At 44.0% G+C, this 19,817-nt stretch overlaps 1 protein-coding gene across 1 annotated transcript in view; it reads left to right on the top strand.

Moving 5' to 3' along the window:
- LOC147099856 (long-chain fatty acid transport protein 2-like) overlaps window positions 1-16,741 on the top strand; it is a 42,231-nt gene extending 25,490 nt beyond the window's left edge. Inside the window, exons 6-10 of the mRNA XM_085968307.1 lie at window positions 6,902-6,992; window positions 11,607-11,805; window positions 12,950-13,047; window positions 15,399-15,529; window positions 16,390-16,741. Coding sequence (XP_085824433.1) covers window positions 6,902-6,992; window positions 11,607-11,805; window positions 12,950-13,047; window positions 15,399-15,529; window positions 16,390-16,566 — 696 coding nt within the window. The 3' untranslated portion in view covers window positions 16,567-16,741. The remainder of the gene's footprint in view (window positions 1-6,901; window positions 6,993-11,606; window positions 11,806-12,949; window positions 13,048-15,398; window positions 15,530-16,389) is intronic.
- Window positions 16,742-19,817: the final 3,076 nt, after the last annotated feature.

The raw sequence follows: 19,817 nt of genomic DNA, 5'->3' as shown, positions 1-19,817 counted from the left end.
TCGTGTCGTCAGCAAACTTGGAAATATTACATTTGGTTCCCTCATCCAAATCATTGATATATATTGTGAATAGCTGGGGCCCAAGCACTGATCCCTGCGGTACCCCACTAGTCACCGCCTGCCACCCTGAAAAAGACCCATTTATTCCTACTCTCTGTTAACCAATTTTCAATCCATGCCAGTATATTACCCCCAATCCCATGTGCGTTAATTTTGCACACTAACCTCTTATGTGAGACTTTATCAAAGGCCTTCTGAAAATCCAAATACACCACATCCACTGGTTCTCCCTTATCTATTCCATCAGTTACATCCTCAAAAAACTCCAGTAGGTTTGTCAAACACGATTTCCCTTTCATAAATCCATGTTGACTTTGTCTAATCCCGTTGATATTTTCTAAGTGACCTGTTATCACATCCTTTATAATAGACTCTAGCATTTTCCCTACTACTGATGTTAGGCTAACCGGTCTATAGTTCCCTGTTTTCTCTCTCCCTCCTTTTTTAAATAGTGGGGTTACATTTGCCACCCTCCAATTTGCAGGAACTGTTCCATAATCTATAGAATTTTGGAAGATGACAACCAATGCATCCACTATTTCCATGGCTACCTCTTTTAGTACTCTGGGATGCAGATTATCAGGCCCTGGGGATTTATCGGCTTTCAGTCCCATTAATTTCTCCAGCATTATTTTTACTAATACTAATTTCCTTTAATTCCTCCTTCTCACTAGACCCTTGGTTCCCTAGCATTTCTGGGAAGTTAGAACCAAAGTATTTGTTTAATTGCTCTACCATTTCCTTGTTCCCCACTATAAATTCTCCTGTTTCTGACTGTAAGGGACCTACATTTGTCTTCACTAATCTATTTCCTTTTGCATACTTGTAGAAGCTTTTACAGTCTGCTTTTTATGTTCCTTGCAAGTTTACTCTCATACTCTATTTTTCCCCTCTTAATCAATCTCTTGCTCCTTTTTTGCTGAACTCTAAACTGCTCCCAATCCTCAGGCTTGCTGCTTTTTCTGGCAACTTTATATGACTCCTTTTTGGATCTAATACTATCCTTAATTTCTTTTGTTAGCCATGGTTGGGCCGCTTTTCCTTTTTTGTTTTTGCACCAGAAATGAATGTATAACTGTTGCAATTCATGCATTCGTTCCTTAAATGTTAGCCATTGCCTATCTGCCGTCATGCCTTTTAATGAAGCTCCACAATCTATCATAGCCAACTCGCTCCTCATACCTTCGTAGTTTCCTTTGTTTAGATTCAGGACCCTAGTTTTGGATTGGACGACTTCACTTTCCATTTTAATGAAGAATTCTATCATGTTATGGTCACTCTTCCCTAAAGGACCCCGCACAACAAGATTATTGATTAAGCCCTTCTCATTGCACAATACCCAATCTAGGATAGCCTGTTCCCTAGTTGGCTCCACAACGTACTGGTCTAAAAAACCATCTCGTACACACTCAGGAATTCATCCTCCACAGTATTATTCCTCATTTGGTTTGGCCAGTCTATATGTAGATTAAAGTCACCCATGATTACTGTAGTACCCTTGTTACATGTATCTCTAATTTCCTGTTTGATGCTATCCCCTACATTACCACTACTGTTTGGAGGCGTATAGACAACTCCCACCAATGTTTTAAGAACATAAGAACATAAGAAATAGGAGCAGGAGTAGGACAATCGGCCCCTCGAGCCTGCTCCGCCATTCAATAAGATCATGGCTGATCTGATCCTAACCGCCAATCGACTATCACAGAACCATCTCCTGAATCTAACAGAATTAGACACATGAAATGGGAGCAGGATCAGGCTACACGGCCCCTGGGCCCGCTCCGCTACCCACAGGGCCATGACCGATCCGAACCTAGACTCATGTCCAAATTCCTGCCCGCTCCCCGTAACCCTTAATTCCCTTTACTTCTAGGAAACTGTCTATTTCTGTTTTAAATTTATGTAATGATGTAGCTTCTACAGCTTTTTGGGGCAGCATATTCTATGGACCTACCACCCTCTGAGTGAAGTAGTTCCTCCTCATCTCAGTTTTGAAAGAGCAGCCCCTTATTCTAAGACTATGCCCCCTAGTTCTAGTTTCACCCATCATCGGGAACATCCTCCCCGCATCCACCCGATCCAACCCCTTCACAATCTTATATGTTTCAATAAGATCGCCTCTCATTCTTCTGAACGCCAATGAGTAGAGTCCCAATCTTCTCAACCTCTCCTCATATGTCCATCCCCTCATCCCCGGGATTAACCAAGTGAACCTTCTTTGTACTGACTCGAGAGCAAGTATGTCCTTTCTTAAGTATGGACACCAAAACTGTACGCAGTATTCCAGGTGCGGTCTCACCAATACCTTGTACAACTGAAGCAATACCTCCCTATTTTTATATTCTATCCCCCTAGCAATGAAAGCCAACATTCCATTGGCCTTCTTAATCACTTGCTGCACCTGCATACTAACCTTTTGAGTTTCGTGCACCAGGACCCCCAGATCCCTTTGTACTTCAGTACTTTCCAGTTTCTTGCCATTAAGATAATAACTTGCTCTACGATTTTTCCTGCCAAAGTGCATAACCTCACACTTTCCAGTATTGTATTCCATCTGCCAAATCTCTGCCCACTTACTTAGCCTGTCTATGTCCCCTTGCAGGTTTTTTATGTCCTCCTCACTCACTACTTTCCCTCCCATCTTAGTATCATCTGCAAACTTTGATATGTTACACTCGGTCCCCTCCTCCAAATCGTTAATATAGATTGTAAAGAGTTGGGGACCCAGCACTGACCCCTGCGGAACACCACTAGTTACTGATTGCCAGTCTGAGAATGAACCATTTATCCCAACTCTCTGCTTTCTGTTAGAGAGCCAATCCTCCACCCACGCCAGAATATTACCCCCAATCCCGTGATTTTTTATCTTAAGCAATAATCTTTTGTGTGGCACCTTGTCAAATGCCTTCTGGAAGTCTAAATACACTACGTCCACTGGTTCCCCTTTATCCACCCTATATGTTACTTCCTCAAAGAACTCCAGCAAATTTGTCAAACATGACTTCCCCTTCATAAAACCATGCTGACTTTGTCCTATTAAATTATGATTATCCAAATGTCCTGTTACTGTCTCCTTAATAATGGACTCCAAAATTTTACCTACCACAGATGTTAGGCTAACCGGTCTATAGTTTCCAGCCTTCTGTCTACTGCCCTTTTTAAATAAGGGTGTTACATTAGCAGTTTTCCAGTCTGCCGGGACCTTTGCCGAGTCCAGGGAGTTTTGGAAAATTATTACCAATGCATCCACAATCCCTACCGCCACTTCCCTCAAGACCCTAGGATGTGATACGCTTATCAATTACTCCATAAAAGGCGATGAATTAGGAAGGTAATGAAAAGGCTTTTATTAACTAAGGAACAGAGCATGCCTCTCGTGGACGACTGGTTCCAAGAAGGAAGTGGGTAGCCGAAACACCCACCTTTATACCTGGTCATGTGGGCGGAGCCAGCTGAGGCATGCATTGGTACACAGCGCCAACCAGCGGTAACAATATGCAATAACAGTGGTTTACCACAGGATGTAAGCCATCAGGTCCAGGTGATTTATCCGCCTTGAGTCCCATTATTTTACCGAGTACCACTTCCTTAGTGATTTTGATCGTGTTTAGCTCCTCCCCCCCTTTAGCCCCCTGTTTGTCCAGTGTTGGGATATTCTTAGTGTCTTCTACTGTAAAGACTGATATAAAATATTCATTCAGTGTTTTTGCCATCTCCATATTTCCCACCATTAATTTCCCGGTCTCATCCTCTAAGGGACCAACATTTACTTTAGCCACCCTTTTTCTTTTTATATAACTATAAAAACTCTTACTATCTGTTTTTATATTTTTGGCTAATTTACTTTCATAATCTATTGTCCCTTTCTTAATCAATCTTTTTGTTATTTTTTGCTGTCTTTTAAAGTTTTCCCAATCCTCTATCCTCCCACTAGATTTGGCTACCTTATATGCCCTTGTTTTTAGTCGAATACTATCCTTAATTTCTTTACTTAGCCACGGATGGCTGTCTTTTCTTTTACACCCTTTTCTTCTCAGTGGAATATATTTTTTTTGGAAATTGTAAAATAACTCCTTAAATGTACACCACTGATCATGTATCGTCTTACCCTTTAATCTATTTTCCCAATCCACTCTACTCAATTCCGCTCTCATACCTTCATAGTCTCCTTTATTCAAGATTAGCATGCTTGTTTGAGATCCAACCTTCTCACCCTCTAATTGAATATGGAATTCAACCATGTTATGGTCACTCATTCCAAGGGGATCCTTTACTAGGACATTTTTAATTAATCCTGTCTCGTTACACAGGACCAGATCTAAGGTTGCTTGCCCCCTGGTCGGTTCAGTTACATACTGCTCAAGAAACCCATCCCTAATACACTCAATGAACTCATCCTCAAGGCAGCCCTGCCCAATTTGATTTGTCCAATTAATATGATAGTTAAAATCCCCCATAATTATAGATGTTCCCTTATTACATGCCTCAACTATTTCCTGATTGATACTCCGTCCAACAGAGTTGCCACTGTTCGGAGGCCTATAGACTACGCCCACTAGTGCTTTTTTCCCCTTATTATTCCTTACCTCCACCCAAACTGTTTAATTATCCTGATCTTTTGACCCAATATCATTTCTCTTTATTAACATAGCCACCCCACCTCCCCTTCCTTCCTGCCTGTCCTTCCTGATCGTTAAATAACCTGGTATGTTTAATTCCCAGGCATTGTCACCCTGCAGCCATGTTTCTGTAATGGCCACAAGATCATACCCATATGTAGTTATTTGTGCCATTAACTCATCTATTTTGTTACGAATGCTACGTGCATTCAGATAGAGAACTTTCAAATATGTTTTGTGACACTTAGTTCCTGCTTTTGCCCTTTTTATTACTTTACCTTTTACTCCATACCTTCTGCCCCTTCCTGACACGCTCTGGTTTTTAATTTCCCCACTGCTACCTAAGTCTATTACCTTCTCTGTTGTCATTTTTATTATTTGCTCTCTAGGAACTCTTGTGTTCATTAATAAATAGACATTCTTATTATGAACACAGCTAGCTTTTGCTAGTTACTTTTATTGAGCACATGTGGACTAGGTACAGTATCTGTAGAGGCTTCCATCTTGACTGCTGCCTTGTGGGTAGCCTAGTGCCTCATGGGTAATGTAGTCTTAATATATACACAGCTGGGTAGTGTAGTCTTATACATACAGCTATATACAGCTCTACGGCTCCACCTAGTGTCCACTATAGAATGACATGTTATTGATCATTACAGGAACCTCCCCCCCCCCCCCCCCCCCACTAGTTAGTTTAAAGCCCTCTCTACAGCCCTAGTTATATGATCCGCCAGGACTCTAGTCCCAGCACTGGCCAAGTGAAGCCCGTCCCAACGGAACAGCTCCCTCCTGCCCCAGTACTGGTGCCAGTGTCCCAGGAAGCAAAACCCATTTCTCCCACACCAGTCTTTGAGCCACGCATTTAACTCTCTGATTTTATTTGTCCTAGCCAAATTCGCTCGTGGCTCAGGTAATAATCCAGAGATTATTACCCTTGTGGTTCTGCTTTTTAATTTGGCCCCTAGCTGCTCAAACTCCCTCAGCAGAACCTCCTTCCTTGTCCTATCTATGTCGTTGGTACCAACATGGACCACGACAACTGGATCCTCCCCCTCCCACTCCAAGTTTCTCTCCAGTCCAGAGGAGATGTCCTTAACCCTGGCACCGGGCAGGCAACACAGCCTTCGGGACTCTCGCTCTCGGCTGCAAAGAACTCTATCTATCCCCCTAATGATACTATCCCCTACCACTACAACATTTCTTTTAACTCCCCCCACTTGAATGGCCCCCCGCTCCACGGTGCTGTGGCCAGGTTGCTCATCCTCCCCACAGTCCCTGTTCCCATCCTCACAGGGAGTAAGAGCCTCGAACCTGTTGGACAAGTGCAAGGGCTGCGGCTCCTCCAACACTACCTTCTGGATCCCCGTACCTGCCTCACTTCTAGTCACACCATCCTGACCCTGGCCACGGACTACATCTGAATTAATTAATCTAATTGGTGTGAATACCTCGTGATACACAGAGTCCAGGTAACTCTCCCCCTCCCTGATGTGTCTCAGTGTTTGAAGCTCGGACTCCAGCTCTTCAACACGGAGCCGGAATTCCTCGAGCAGCCAACACTTACTGCAAATTTGATCACCGTGAGCATCAATGGTGTCCACCAGCTCCCACATATTGCAGCAGCAACACATCACCTGATCTCCCATTCTATGTAATTAATTAAATTTATTAATATTATTCTTAAATACCCTCTGCCCCGATTCTAGATGATGAATATCACACCTTAGAAACTATAAACCAAAGAGATTTAAGCTTAAAAAGGGAGAAATACTTACCAACCAATCACTTACCCGCTTTCTGGTGACGTCACACTTGGATTACTTTTTACCTCTCTCCTTCCTTCCGAGTTCCGAGACTGGAGATTGGTAAACCTTACCTGGTCTCTGGGACTTTTATAGCCCCGCTGCTGCCGCTGAATTCCCGCCGACGCTGTGAGGCCTTACCTGGGTCTCTGGGACTTTTATAGCCCCGCTGCTGCCGCTGAATTCCCGCCGATGCTGTGAGGCCTTACCTGGGTCTCTGGGACTTTTATAGCCCCGCTGCTGCTGCTGAAATTCCCGCCGACGCTGTGAGGCCTTACCTGGGTCTCTGGGACTTTTATAGCCCCACTGCTGCCGCTGAATTCCCGCCGACGCACTGAGGCCTTACCTGGTCTCTGGGACTTTTATAGCCCCTCCGGCGCTAACACTACGCTAATCTCCTGGTGTCTTCTCTCCCAGAAAGCCATGCCTTTTCACCTGGTTAAATATGACATTGAACAAGAAACACCCGAGCGAGACGTCAATGGTCACTGCATCGAAGTCGCTACAGGTAACAGTTTGTACATTAACCAGCTATAGTGTGAGTTTCCTCTATAATGGTCCTTCCCACGTCGTAGAGATTAACGCCTTGAGTTTATAGGATACTGTCTGTGTCCAGCAACACGAAGCAAACAGTCGCAAAATTGTTCCAATAAGATCTTGTTGGTTGGAATTTAACAACTGCAGACAAAAGGTCATTCAAGAGAGAGAGATAGAGAGAAAACCTAAAGCAGAGTGAGGAGCAGTCACTCAGATACACTGAAAAGTGCACCAATAACATTTTCTAACAACTTGGATGGCTTAACCGTTTTAGTACACTGGCCTTTTAATAAAATACTACAAAAGGAAACCTGAATGACAGCCTGACCTAGAAACTGGGTACTGTAGTTATTGCCAGATTTAGTTAACCTTTATCTATTATTTATTGTATGTGTCTTGCACAGGAGGCAGTGGGAGATCAGAGGTCTGTAGTATAAACTGCATTTTAGGAACAGGAGGAGGCCATTCAGCCCCTCGAGCCTGTTCCGCCATTCAGTGAGATCATGGCTGATCTGCAATCTAACTCCATATATCCGCCTTTAGCCCATATCCCTTAATACCTTTGGTTAACAAAAATCTATTAATCTCAGATTTTAAATTAATAATTGATCTAGCATCAATTGCCGTTTGTGGAAGAGAGTTCCAAACATCTTCCACCCTTTGTGTGTAGAAGTGTTTCCTAATTTCACTCCTGAAAGGTCTGGCTCTAATTTTTAGACTCTGCCCCCTAGTCCTAGAATCCCCAACCAGCGGAAATAGTTTCTCTCTCTCTACCCTATCTGTTCCCCTTAATATCCTGAAAACTTCGATCAGATCACCCCTTAACCGTCTAAATTCTAGAGAATACAACCCCAGCTTGTGTAATCTCTCCTCGTAACTTAACCCTTGAAGTCCGGGTATCATTCTGGTAAACCTACGCTGCACTCCCTCCAAGGCCAATATATCCTTCCTAAGGCATGGTGCCCAGAACTGCTCCCAGTGCTCCAGGTGTGGTCCAACCAGGGTTTTGTACAGCTGCAGCATAACTTCTACCCCCTTGTACTCTAGTCCTCTAGATATAAAGGCCAGCATCCCATTAGCCTTTTTGATTATTTTCTGTACCTGTTTATGACATTTTAATGATCGATGTACCTGGACCCGCCGAGTCTCTTTGGACCTCCACTGTTTTTAGCTTTTCATCATTTAGAAGGTTCCCTGTTCGATCCTTTTTAGGTCCAAAGTGGACGACCTCACATTTGCTTACATTGAAATGCATTTGCCACAGTTTTGCCCATTCACTTAATCTATCGATATTCTTTTGTTATTTTATGGTTTCATCTACACTGCCGTCTATCTTTGTGTCATCAGCAAATTTGGCTATATTACTTTCTATGCCATCATCTAACTCGTTAATCAATATTGTGAATAGTTGAGGCCCCAACAGAGATCCCTGAGGGACACCGCTAGTCATATCCTGCCAATTTGAGTACCTGCCCATTATCTCAGTCTCCTGCCACTCAGCCAGTTTCCTAACCAGGTCAATAATCTGCCCTCAATTCTGTGGGCTTCTACCTTCGATAACAGTCTCTTATGTGGGACTTTATCAAATGCCTTCTGGAAGTCCATATAAATAACATCCATAGACATTCCCCTGTCCACTACTTTAGTCACCTCTTCAAAAAATTACTATCTGTTTTGTGACCCTTTGCTGTTCTTTGTATCTTTCCCATTTGCCAGGATTTGTGCTATTTTTGTGTATTTTTGTCTGCCCTTTCCTTTAGTTTGACGCTGTCCCTTTACCTCTTTAGTTGTCCATGGCTGTTTTTTTTAGCAAGTACAGCCCTTGCCCCTCAGGCGTATAAACTGGTTCTATATCACCTTAAATTCATTTTTAAACATCTCCCACTGATCTTCTGTCGTTTTACCCATTAACAGATTTGCCCAGTTTACTTTGGACAGTCTCTGCCTCATCCCATTGAAGTCGGCCTTACCTGAATCTAGAATCTTAGTAGCTGTTTCGCGTTTCTCCCTTTCAAACACTACTTTGAACTCAATCATGTTATAATCGCTATTGGATAAATGTTCTCACACAGTTAGGCTGTTAACTAAATCTGGCTCATTACTCATTACTAAATCTAATATGGCTTGCCCCCTTGTTGCCTCTAGGACATATTGTTGTAGAAAACTATCCCGGACACACTCAAGAAATTCACTACCTTTCTGACAGGTGCTAGACTGCTTTTCCCAATCTATATGAACGTTAAAATCCCCATTAAACCACTCTGCCTTTGCTACACGCTTGTCTAATCTCTGTATTTATACAATCTAGTACTTCAGAGCTGCTACCAGGGGGCCTACACACAACTCCTACTACAGTCTTAGATCCTTTCCTATTTCTTAATTCTACCCATGGGTTCTTCACTGGCTGCTTACCTCTCTTATCATTGAAGTGATTTCATCCTTAATCACTAAGGCTACTCCTCCCCCTCTGCCATTTTCCCTATCCTTCCTGTAGACCTTATAACCTGGTATATTTAGTTCCCAGTCCTGACCATCTTACAGCCATGTCTCAGTAATGGCCACCATGTCATACCCTCCAAGTTGAATTCACGCCTACAGTTCATTCATTTTATTCCTTATACTCCCTGCGTTTGTATAAAAAACACTTATTTGGGCCTCACACCCGAGCCTGTCTTTCAGCTCTGATGTTTTATTCACATGTTTCTTATTTCTCTGTCCTGGTTTAATCACTTTACATCTTTTAGTGTTTCCCTTACCTGTAGTGCCTAAAGCACAATTTCTGGCTGTTACTCTAGTCTCTTCCCTTTCATTTGTATTTGAACTACTATTTGTACTGCAATTTCCACCTGAGCCCCACCGTGCCCCCATTTACTAGTTTAAAGTCCTTGTGACTGCCCTATTTTTCCTTTCCACTAGGACCCTGGTCCCAGACCGGTTCAGGTGGAGCCTGTCCCAACGGTACAGTTCCTTCCTGTCCCAATACTGGTGCCAATGTCCCATGAAATGGAACCCCTCTTTCCCACACCACTCCTTTAGCCACGTGTTCACTTCCCTAATCAGCTTATCTCTATGTCAGTTTGCACGTGGCTCAGGTAATAATCCAGAGATTATAACCCTTGAGGTCCTGTTCTTTAATTTAGCTCCTAGTTCCTGGTACTCCCAAAACAGGACCTCTTGCCGACTCTTCCCTATGTTGCTGGTCCCAACATGGACCACAATGACTGAATCCTCCCGCTCCCTCTCCAATATCCTTTCAAGGTGGTTTGAGATGTCCCTCACCCTGACACCAGGGCAACATACCATGTGGCACTCTCGATCTTGCTTACGAAGGATGCTATCTGTCCCCCTAATTATAGAATTCCCTACAACTACCACATTATACTTCCTCTCCTCCCCACCCCCCTTAGGACAGCCTCCTGCTCCAAAGTGCCATGGTCCACATTCTGGCTGTCCTTCCGACAGTCTTTATTCTTACCCTCATAGGTAGCAAGTGCATTGTACCTGTTGGATAGGATCAGTTTCTGTGGATCCTCATTCCCTTTCTTACCTGGGTTCCCCTTACTCTGCACACTATCGGTCACACCATCCCTATTCTGATCCTGCACCTCTACGAGGTATGACCAAAATCTGGAGCAAACTGTCCAGATACTCCTCCCCCTCCCCTATGTGTTGGAGTGCCTCCAACTCGCACTGCAGCTCAAGGACTGAGCCGGAGAGATTCGAGACCGAGACATCTCCTGCAGACGTGTTTGCTCGGGGCAGTCTCACTGTCCAGAAACGGCCACATACTGCAGTCCAGACACACAGCCTGCCCTGCCATATCTTAGTTTACTTTATTTAATTAGTTAAAGTCTTTATTCAACGACTATTTATAGATATATTGATTAGTTTAACTAGTTATAAATTTAATAAAGTGCATTATAGTTTCCCGCTCCTAGTTTAAACCACTGTCCTAGGTTAGAGAGAAAAAGCATTGATACTCGCCCACCAATCACCACCTGCTGTCCTGTAACGTCCCCCCTCGGTTTTTGTTGTTGAAATGGTCGGAGGTGCTGTCTCCTCTGGTGCTGTCTCCTCTGGTGCTGTCTCCTCTGGTGCTGTCTCCTCTGGTGCTGCCTCTTTGCTGCCCTTAAACACACCTGTCTATAAATGGAATCTCACAAAGTGACATGTTTTATAAAAGATTTCCAGTTATCTTTTGTCAAATCTCCGGTGGAACTGATGTAAACTCTCAAACACACTTTGCAATTAGAAATAAAAACGCAATATGCTGGAAATCCACGGCAGGTCTTGCAGCGTCTGAGAAAAGGCAGCTTAGCTTTTGGGTGCAGATTCCCCTCCTTCTGTCCTGAAGCAGGAAAGTCCCCCAGAACTGTTTACCCGTCCTTCCCTTTTCGGTGCTTTGTATTTCCAACTTTCTTTTTGTTTCTCATTCTAGATTTACAGCATTTGCAGTTTTTAAAATCTCTACAACTGATGAATATTTTTCTTCACTAGAGATTCTTCATTTTGCTCCGGAAGGTTTGTAGTGTAAGTTATAACTGGGGGAAATGTGAACTGAAATAGCTTGTCCAACTCCTGACAGGAGAGGCCGGGCTCCTCATCGGAAAAATCACAAACACAACCCCATTCGTCGGGTATGCGGGAAGCAGAACACTAACCGAGAAGAAGCATCTGAGAGACGTGTTCTGCAAGGGAGACCTTTACTTCAACTCAGGAGACCTCATGATGCTGGACCATGACAACTTCATCTACTTCCAAGACAGAATTGGGGACACGTTCAGGTCAGAGGCCTTTGTCCCAGATGGGATGCTGTGCTTTTCATTACCAAGTTTCTATATTTCCCAGAGGGGACATTGCTTCATATTCTAATCAATGGAATGATATTTCTTTTGAAAATTTGCTTTGAAAGTTATGTTCAGCAAATCGCTACACAGCATAATACAGCATTGAAACCAGTTTACATATTAATTTCACCTAATTATTGAAGTTGCAACATTCGGGGTAAAGCCAATGTGTTATAAAGACTTGTTGGTGATGAATCATATTTCATTTGTGGCACCGACTGCATCTTGTCACTCAACACCTGGGATATAAATGCACAGGATGATTCCACATGGCCAACAGGGAGCTCGGCAGATTGGCTGATAGTACTTAGCACCATCTCGGGTCCACACTGCCTGCATGTGCAGCCTCCCCACTGGGAATGTGGGATCACTGAATTACCTCTTGCAGTCTCTCCCACCTGAAAATACTAACTACAGCCCCAATCCCTGACACCCCATGTACCTCTGTTGTTTTGTAAAGGTTTTGAAATTCATGTGAGGATACAAATAGAGAGAAATAGTAGCAAAAAGTCATTTAAAAATGGGCGGAGGCATCAATTTCTCACCCGAATATCACAAGAAATGTGTCAAATTGAGACACTTGCAGGATGTTTATTTGAAGTCACTCGCAGTGCTGACCTTCCCGTTCATGAGCAACACTGCAGCTGCCCACTTACTCCGTCCTCCTCCTGCTGAGGTGGCAGGCGTGGCCTGCGAGTAACCTTTCCTGTTGGGCCCGCGGTGTTGCTGCCTGGTGATAGATGGAGGGGAGCCGGGTTTGTCGTGTGTTGTGTTGGCTCACGCTCTTGGGGAGGGTCTGTCGCTGTGAGTTGTCATTAGACAGATGATGGTTCTACGTAGGAGGCTTCACCTGACTACCGTGGGCACTCGTGCAGAGATGGAGCTGAACCATTTCATTGCCCTATGGTAACACTGACCTTTCCAAAGAGCATTATTCAGCAGGCCTCCCACCTTGTGAAGGGTCGGCTGTGTATTGAAGCTGTTTGAGGTTGCCCAGTGGGTGCTGCCCAGTGGATGAAAGTAACTTGCCAGAGTCCGTGAATCAAAATATTTTAATTCACCGTGCTTGTTTTTACTTTAGATGGAAAGGGGAGAATGTGTCCACCAGTGAGGTGGCTGATATCCTGTCGATGCTGGATTTTGTTCAGGAAGCTTGTGTATATGGAGTAGCTGTTCCAGGTAGGAGTTATGCTGTGTGATGTACATCTAGAATCACCCGCTCCTCAAAAAACCCACCCATGACCCCTCTGTCCTGGTAAACCAACACCTTATCTCCAACCTCCCTTTCCTCTCCAAAGTTCTTGAACGTGTTGTCGCCTCCCAAATCCGTGCCTATCTTTCTCGCAACTCCATGTTTGAATCTCCAATCAGGTTTCTGCCCTGCCACAACACAGAAACTGCTCTTATCAGAGTTACATCCTATGTGGCTGTGGTCATGGTAAACTATCCCTCCTCAACCTTCTCAGCCTTTGATATGGTTGACCACCCCATCCTCCTCCAATACCTCTCTGCCATTGTCCAGCTGAGTGGGACTGCCTCACCTGATTGTATGCAGAGTCTCACCTGCAATGGCTTCTCTTCCCGCTCTCACATCGTTACCTCGAGTCCCCCAAGGATCTGTCCTTGGCTCCCTCCTATTCCTCATCAACATGCTGCCCCTCAGCGACATTATCCAAAAACATGACGTCAGGTTCCACACGTAGGCTGACAGCACCCAGCTCTACCTCACCAGCATCTCTCTCGACCCTTCCACTGTTTCTGTCGGACTGCTTGTCTGAAATCCAGTCCTGGATGAGCCAAAATTTCTTTCAATTCAGCATTGGGAAAACTGAAGCCATCGTCTTCAGACCCCTCCACAAACTCTACTCCCTAGCCACTGATTCCAACCCCGTCCCTAGACACTGTTTCAGGCAGAAACAGACTGATCACAACCATGGCATTCTATTTGACTGAGCTTCTGACCCCTTATCCTCTCCATCACCAAGACCGTGACCGCCTACTCCCACCTCTGTAACATTGCCCGTCTCTGCCCCGCCTCAGCGCATCTGCTGCTGAAACCCTCATCCATGTCTTTGTACCTCCAGACCCGACTATTCCAACTCTCTCCTGGCTGGCCTCCATCTTACTACCCTCCGTAAACTTCAGCTCATCCAAAACTCTGCTGCCCGTATCCTGACTCGCACCAAGTCCTGTTCACCCATCACCCCTGTGCTCGCTGATCTACATTGGCTCCTGGTGCGGCAACACCTCAATTTTAAAATTCTCATCCCAGTGTTCAAAACCCTCCATGGCTTCGCCCCTCCCTCTCTCGGTCACCTCCTCCAGCCCTACAACCCTCGGATATCTCAGATCCCCAATTCTGACCTTTGCGCATCCCGACTTCCTTCACTCCACCATTGGCGGCTGTGCCTTCAGATGCCTCGGCTCTAAGCTTTGGAATTCTCTCCGTAAACCTCTCCCCTACTCTCCTCCCTTAAGACTCTCCTTAAAACCTACCAATGTCTCCTTTGGCTCGGAGTAAATTTTTGTCCGATAACCCTCCTGTGAAGAGCGTTGGGATGTTGTACTATTGCTAAAGGTGCTATACAAATGGGAGTTGTTGTTATACGGCCACCCCCCGCCCCCTCATTCCGCTATTGGTGGCAGAACGTTCAGGTGTCTTGGCCCTACTCTCTAACTCCCTCCCTAAACCCATCCCAATCTCTCCTTTCTCGACCAGTAAAAGCTTTATTTAAACCCATCTGTTTGATCAACCTTTCAGTTACCTGTCCTAACTCTTCAAATCAAATCAAATCAAATCAAATCAACTTTATTGTCATTGTTAGTGCACAAGTGCAGTACAACGAAATGTAGGCTTGCGGCTCCCGACCGTGTACATTTAGATTAAGACATTTAAACATTCAACATACATTTGGCTTGTAATACATTAACATAAACATAACCATAATAAAGTGCATTGGCAGATGTGCAGGCTTTAGAGTTTATTTGTGGAGTTCAGTAGGATGACAGCCCTGGGAAAGAAGCTGTTCCTAAATCTGGTCGTACGGGTGCGAATGCATCTGTAGCGTCTCCCAGATGGCAGGAGGGCGAACAGACTGTGGCTGGGGTGGATAGGGAACCTCCGTAAACAGCGTTTCTGGTATATGTGCTCTATGGTCGGTAGCCGGGTGTCGGTAATGCGTTGGGCAGTTTTGACTACCCGCTGCAGGGCTCAGTGTCTGTTCCTTTTCTTTTTACTCTGTAAAGTACCTTGGGGCATTTTCCTGTTTTTAAAAGTACTCTTATGAATACAAGCCGCTCTGAGGGATAGTTCTCTTTTACCCAGTGCGTTTTGTCAAAGTACAGAAGGTATGTGACAAGGGAACACATGACTCTCCTTTGCTGTGTGCCAGTCATTGCTGCTATTACCTAATAGTAAAATGATCATTCTGGGCTGTGTTTGCATTTAAGGTAGAGTGTAAATAACCTGAACTCTTTATTCAGCTGAACACGAATAGCCAAACATTCACATTGAACTTTTTGCCTTTTAGGCCATGAAGGTAGAGTTGGAATGGCTGCCATTCAGCTGCAGAGTGGAAATGACTTGGATCGAGCACAGCTGTATGAACATGTGGCAGCTCACCTCCCGAATTACGCCCGCCCTCGCTTCCTGAGGGAACAGGTAAGTCTCCAATAACTTCGCAGAAAATCTTTTGAGTTTTTTCTACGGGGCCAAGTGGTGGAGCCCCTCCCCCCAGTGCCTCAGTCATTCTCTGCAGCAATTGGACGATACACTGACCTTGTTGAGCTGAGTTACAGGCAGCAAGTCCATATCTGGGTGCAAATAGTAAACTGATGAGGTTAAACATTACATAAAGCACAGAGCGAGGACAGACCATGTGACATTAGTTCTGTTGGGGTCATTACCAGATTATAAATGTAAGAAGTCACACAACACCAGGTTATAGTCCAACAGCTTTATTTGAAATCACAAGCTTTCGGAGCGCTGCTGCTTCTTCAGGTGAAGTGGAGAAACGCATTTCTCCACTTCACCTGAAGAAGGAGCAGCGCTCCGAAAGCTTGTGATTTCAAATAAAGCTGTTGGACTATAACCTGGTGTTGTGTGACTTCTTACATTTGTCTACCCCAGTCCAACTCCGGCATCTCCACACCAGATTATAAATGTTTAAATCCCCATCCATCCTCTTTCATGGCATCACTGGCCTGTACATTCCCCCCAGTGTCTATTCCGTATTTATCAACACCATTATTTTGTACACTTTATTTTAAAATGTAGAGCTTGATGGTTACCACGCCAGGCTGCTTTGTTAAAGTAAAATTTACTTTGGTCCCCCTCCCTCCTCCCTCCCCCCCCTCCCTCCTCCCTCCTCCCTCCCCCTCCCCCCCTCCCCCCGGGATCGGGTCTGATTCTGGAAACTATGTTTGCTGAACTCAGAGAGCAGAGTGAGGAAAGACAAATGTAATCAAACAGGAGCGGTGAGCAGGCACTGAGTGTCGATAACCATCCATCTGTTCTTTCAGACAAGGATAGAAACTACGGGCACCTTTAAATATTATAAAGTCAAGCTGGTGAAGGAAGGCTTTAATCCAACTACTGTCCAAGACTCGCTCTTCATACTGGATGACAAGAAAAGGACGTATGTCCGAATGGACCAAGGAATCTATAACTCCGTCATCTCTAACCAGACAAAACTGTGACACCCGGCCTGAGGCCTGGTCAAAGTGCTTTGAGCATCAGTTGTGGAACTGGTGTGTTTGGGGCAGGGATTTGATTTTAATTCTTGTGTTTTGTTTAAAAAGCCTTTGAGTTCTGAAGGTGCAGACCCGCCCCCCTCCCCCCCACCCCCCTCTCTCCTCTCCCCTCCCCCTCCCCTCTCTCCTCTCCCCTCCCCCTCCTCTCTCCCTCCCCTCTCTCCTCTCCCCTCCTCCCCCCCCCCTCTCTCCCTCCCCCCCCCCCCCTCTCTCCCTCTCCTCCCCAAATTACTTGTCAGAAATGACTGGGATATAAAAGAACTGCATAATAATGCATTAACACTTCAGAAACGTTACTCAGTTATACGGTTATACATCAACAAACAATCCAAAAGCCCAAGGTGAGCTGAAGGAGGTATATATCTTCGTGCAATTAGTATTAATTTTAAAGTTTTCAATGTATTAGCCATCCCTCATGTCACTATAGCAGTGGCTGCTCAAGTAGCGGCTTTCCTATGGCGCTGACGTGCTGGACGTCCACATAAGTATTTAGAATATTAATCAATGCAACCAGACAACCAACAAATATAAAGTGCTGTAGTTCTTTAGTTCACATAGAAACATAGAAGATAGGAGCAGGAGTAGGCCATTCGACCCCTCGAGCCTGCTCCGCCATTCAATGAGATCATGGCTGATCATCCAAATTCAGTACCCTGTCCCTGCCTTCTCCCCATATCCCTTGATCCCTTTAGCCTCAAGAAATATATCCAACTCTTTCTTGAATATATTTAATGAACTGGCCTCCACCGCCCTCTGTGGCAGAGAATTCCACAGGTTCACCACTCTCTGGGTGAAGAAATTCCTCCTCATTTCAGTCCTAAATGGCTTACCCCTTATCCTTAGACTATGACCCCTGGTTCTGGACTCCCCAGCCATCAGAAACATCCTTTGTGCATCTAGTCTGTCCAGACCTGACAGAATTTTATAGGTTTCGATGAGATCCCCTCTCAATCTTCTAAACACCAGTGAGTATAAGCCCAATTGACAATCTCTCCTTGTACGTCATTCCTGCCATCCCAGGTATCAGCCTGGTGAATCTTCGCTGCACTCCCTCCATGGCAAGAACGTCCTTCCTCAGGTAAGGTGACCAAAACTGCACACAATACTCAAGGTGCGGTCTCACCAAGGCCCTGTACAACTGCAGCAAGACATCCTTGTTCTTGTACTCGAACCCTCTTGCTACGAAGGCCAACATGCCATTTGCCGCCTTAACCGCCTGCTGCACCTGCATGCTTACCTTCAGCGACTGGTGCACAAGAACACCCAGGTCTCTTTGCACTTCCCCTTCTCCCAATCTATTGCCATTCAAATAATAATCTGCCTTCCTGTTTTTGCCAACAAAGTGGATAACCTCACATTTATCCACATTATAGTGCATTTGCCATGTTTCTGCCCAATCACCCAACCTGTCCAAATCGTACTGGAGTTTCATGACATCCTCCTCACAGCTTACCCTCCCACCCAGCTTTGTGTCGTCTGCAAATTTGGAGATATTACATCCAATTCCCTCGTCCAGATCATTAATATATATTGTGAACAGCTGGGGTCCAAGGACCAATCCCTGCGGTACCCCACTAGTCACTGCCTGCCACTCGGAAAACGACCCATTTATTCCAACTCTTTGCTTTCTGTCCGCCAACCAGTTCTCTATCCAAGTCAATACCTTGCCCCCAATCCCATGTGCCTTAACTTTGCACGCTAACCTCTTATGCGGGACCTTATCGAAAGCCTTCTGAAAGTCCAAATACACCACATCCACTGGTTCTCCCTTATCTATTTTACCCGTTACATCCTCAAAAAATTCCAGTAGATTAGTCAAGCACGATTTACCTTTTATAAATCCATGTTGACTTTGTCCGATCCTGTCACTGTTTTCCAAGTGCTCTGCTATTACATCTTTTATAATAGTATTAAAAAGAATTGAAGAAGAATGGGTATCTGTATTTCCAACTTCAATCACTTCCATTAATAAACATTGCGGTCTTGAACCAGCACACCCTCAATGCAACATGTCAAAAATGCAGCACTTATTCATAAGTGCAGAAAAACACATACATAATTTGCATCACCGAATTAAAAACAAAAAACAGGAAAAGCTGTGATTTAACAGAAATAAACATTCATCTTTCTTCCTGGACAGGAGAACCAATCAGACTGACTTGGAAATGTTTACCAATATGTTGATGTAAAGATGTTAATTTATGAATTTTGCTTCTAATGTGTTTTTCTCTCAAACATTCTCCACAATATTAATCCCTACTCTTATGACGAAAAGTGTGGAATTATTTTGGGTATTTCCCAATTAAATAGCGGGAAACAAACTTCATTGAAATAGGAGATTTAAAATTGAGAGATTACAAACATTTATACCAAATCAAAATTGTACATTATCAGTTTAATCGGAGTATTTTCTGTGTCTTTCTCAATAAACAAATAGTAGTTTCTTTTAAAGTAGCTTCCTGCAATTTTTATACATCATTACATGACTCGTGTTTCTAGTAACACTCCACTAAAGAGGAAACCTATATTTACATTATTCTTGGGACTTGTTCGGACAGACAAAATAAAATAGTTTGTGTTTTTCCTTTTTTTGGTTCTCTTCCTAAACATCTTACTTTTTATTGACTTTAAAAAATCTATTAATATGTAACTCCTACAAATCCTCCCCGTCCTCAACAGCGTGGTTGCATGTTTGTGTAAAGCTACTCACTGCAGTCGATCATTCAAAATCAAATATTGAGAAATTTCAATTTTAAAAAGGTTTTAAGCATTTCAGAATCTCATTAAAAGCGTTTGGACTTCAAGACCTGGTTGAAACTTGTTTAGATGAGCAGAAAATTGATTTTTGTTTCTGTTTCTTCCAAAATCATATTTGAAACTTAGGGGGGAAAAAAGTGTTTGTAACACTCATTTTTTGTGAAACTTTCAATAAACATCTTTAAATTCTTTCAAGTCTCGTTGCAGCTTTGACAGAAGTTGCTCCAAGTTTCTCTTTCCCTCTTCAACACTGTTGTTAAACAAAAAATAATAAAATAAACTCTAATTCCAAATGGATTTCAAATAAGAAAGTGAATAAAGTGCTTAAACTTCCTCAGAAGGCAGTGAGGTTATCTATCCGCAGACTTGGTGATGAGTTGGGATCAGTTTTGGAGAATTTGTTTCCTCTTTTTCTGCTGCTGTTCCCTCCATTTCTCACA

Source organism: Somniosus microcephalus, chromosome 27, assembly GCF_052327205.1.
Source record: "Somniosus microcephalus isolate GS21.2 chromosome 27, FLI_Smic_1.0, whole genome shotgun sequence".
In the NCBI taxonomy this organism is placed as follows: domain Eukaryota; kingdom Metazoa; phylum Chordata; class Chondrichthyes; order Squaliformes; family Somniosidae; genus Somniosus; species Somniosus microcephalus.
The sequence above is the reverse complement of the archived record's forward strand: the minus strand, read 5'-3'. Positions and strand labels throughout refer to the sequence as shown.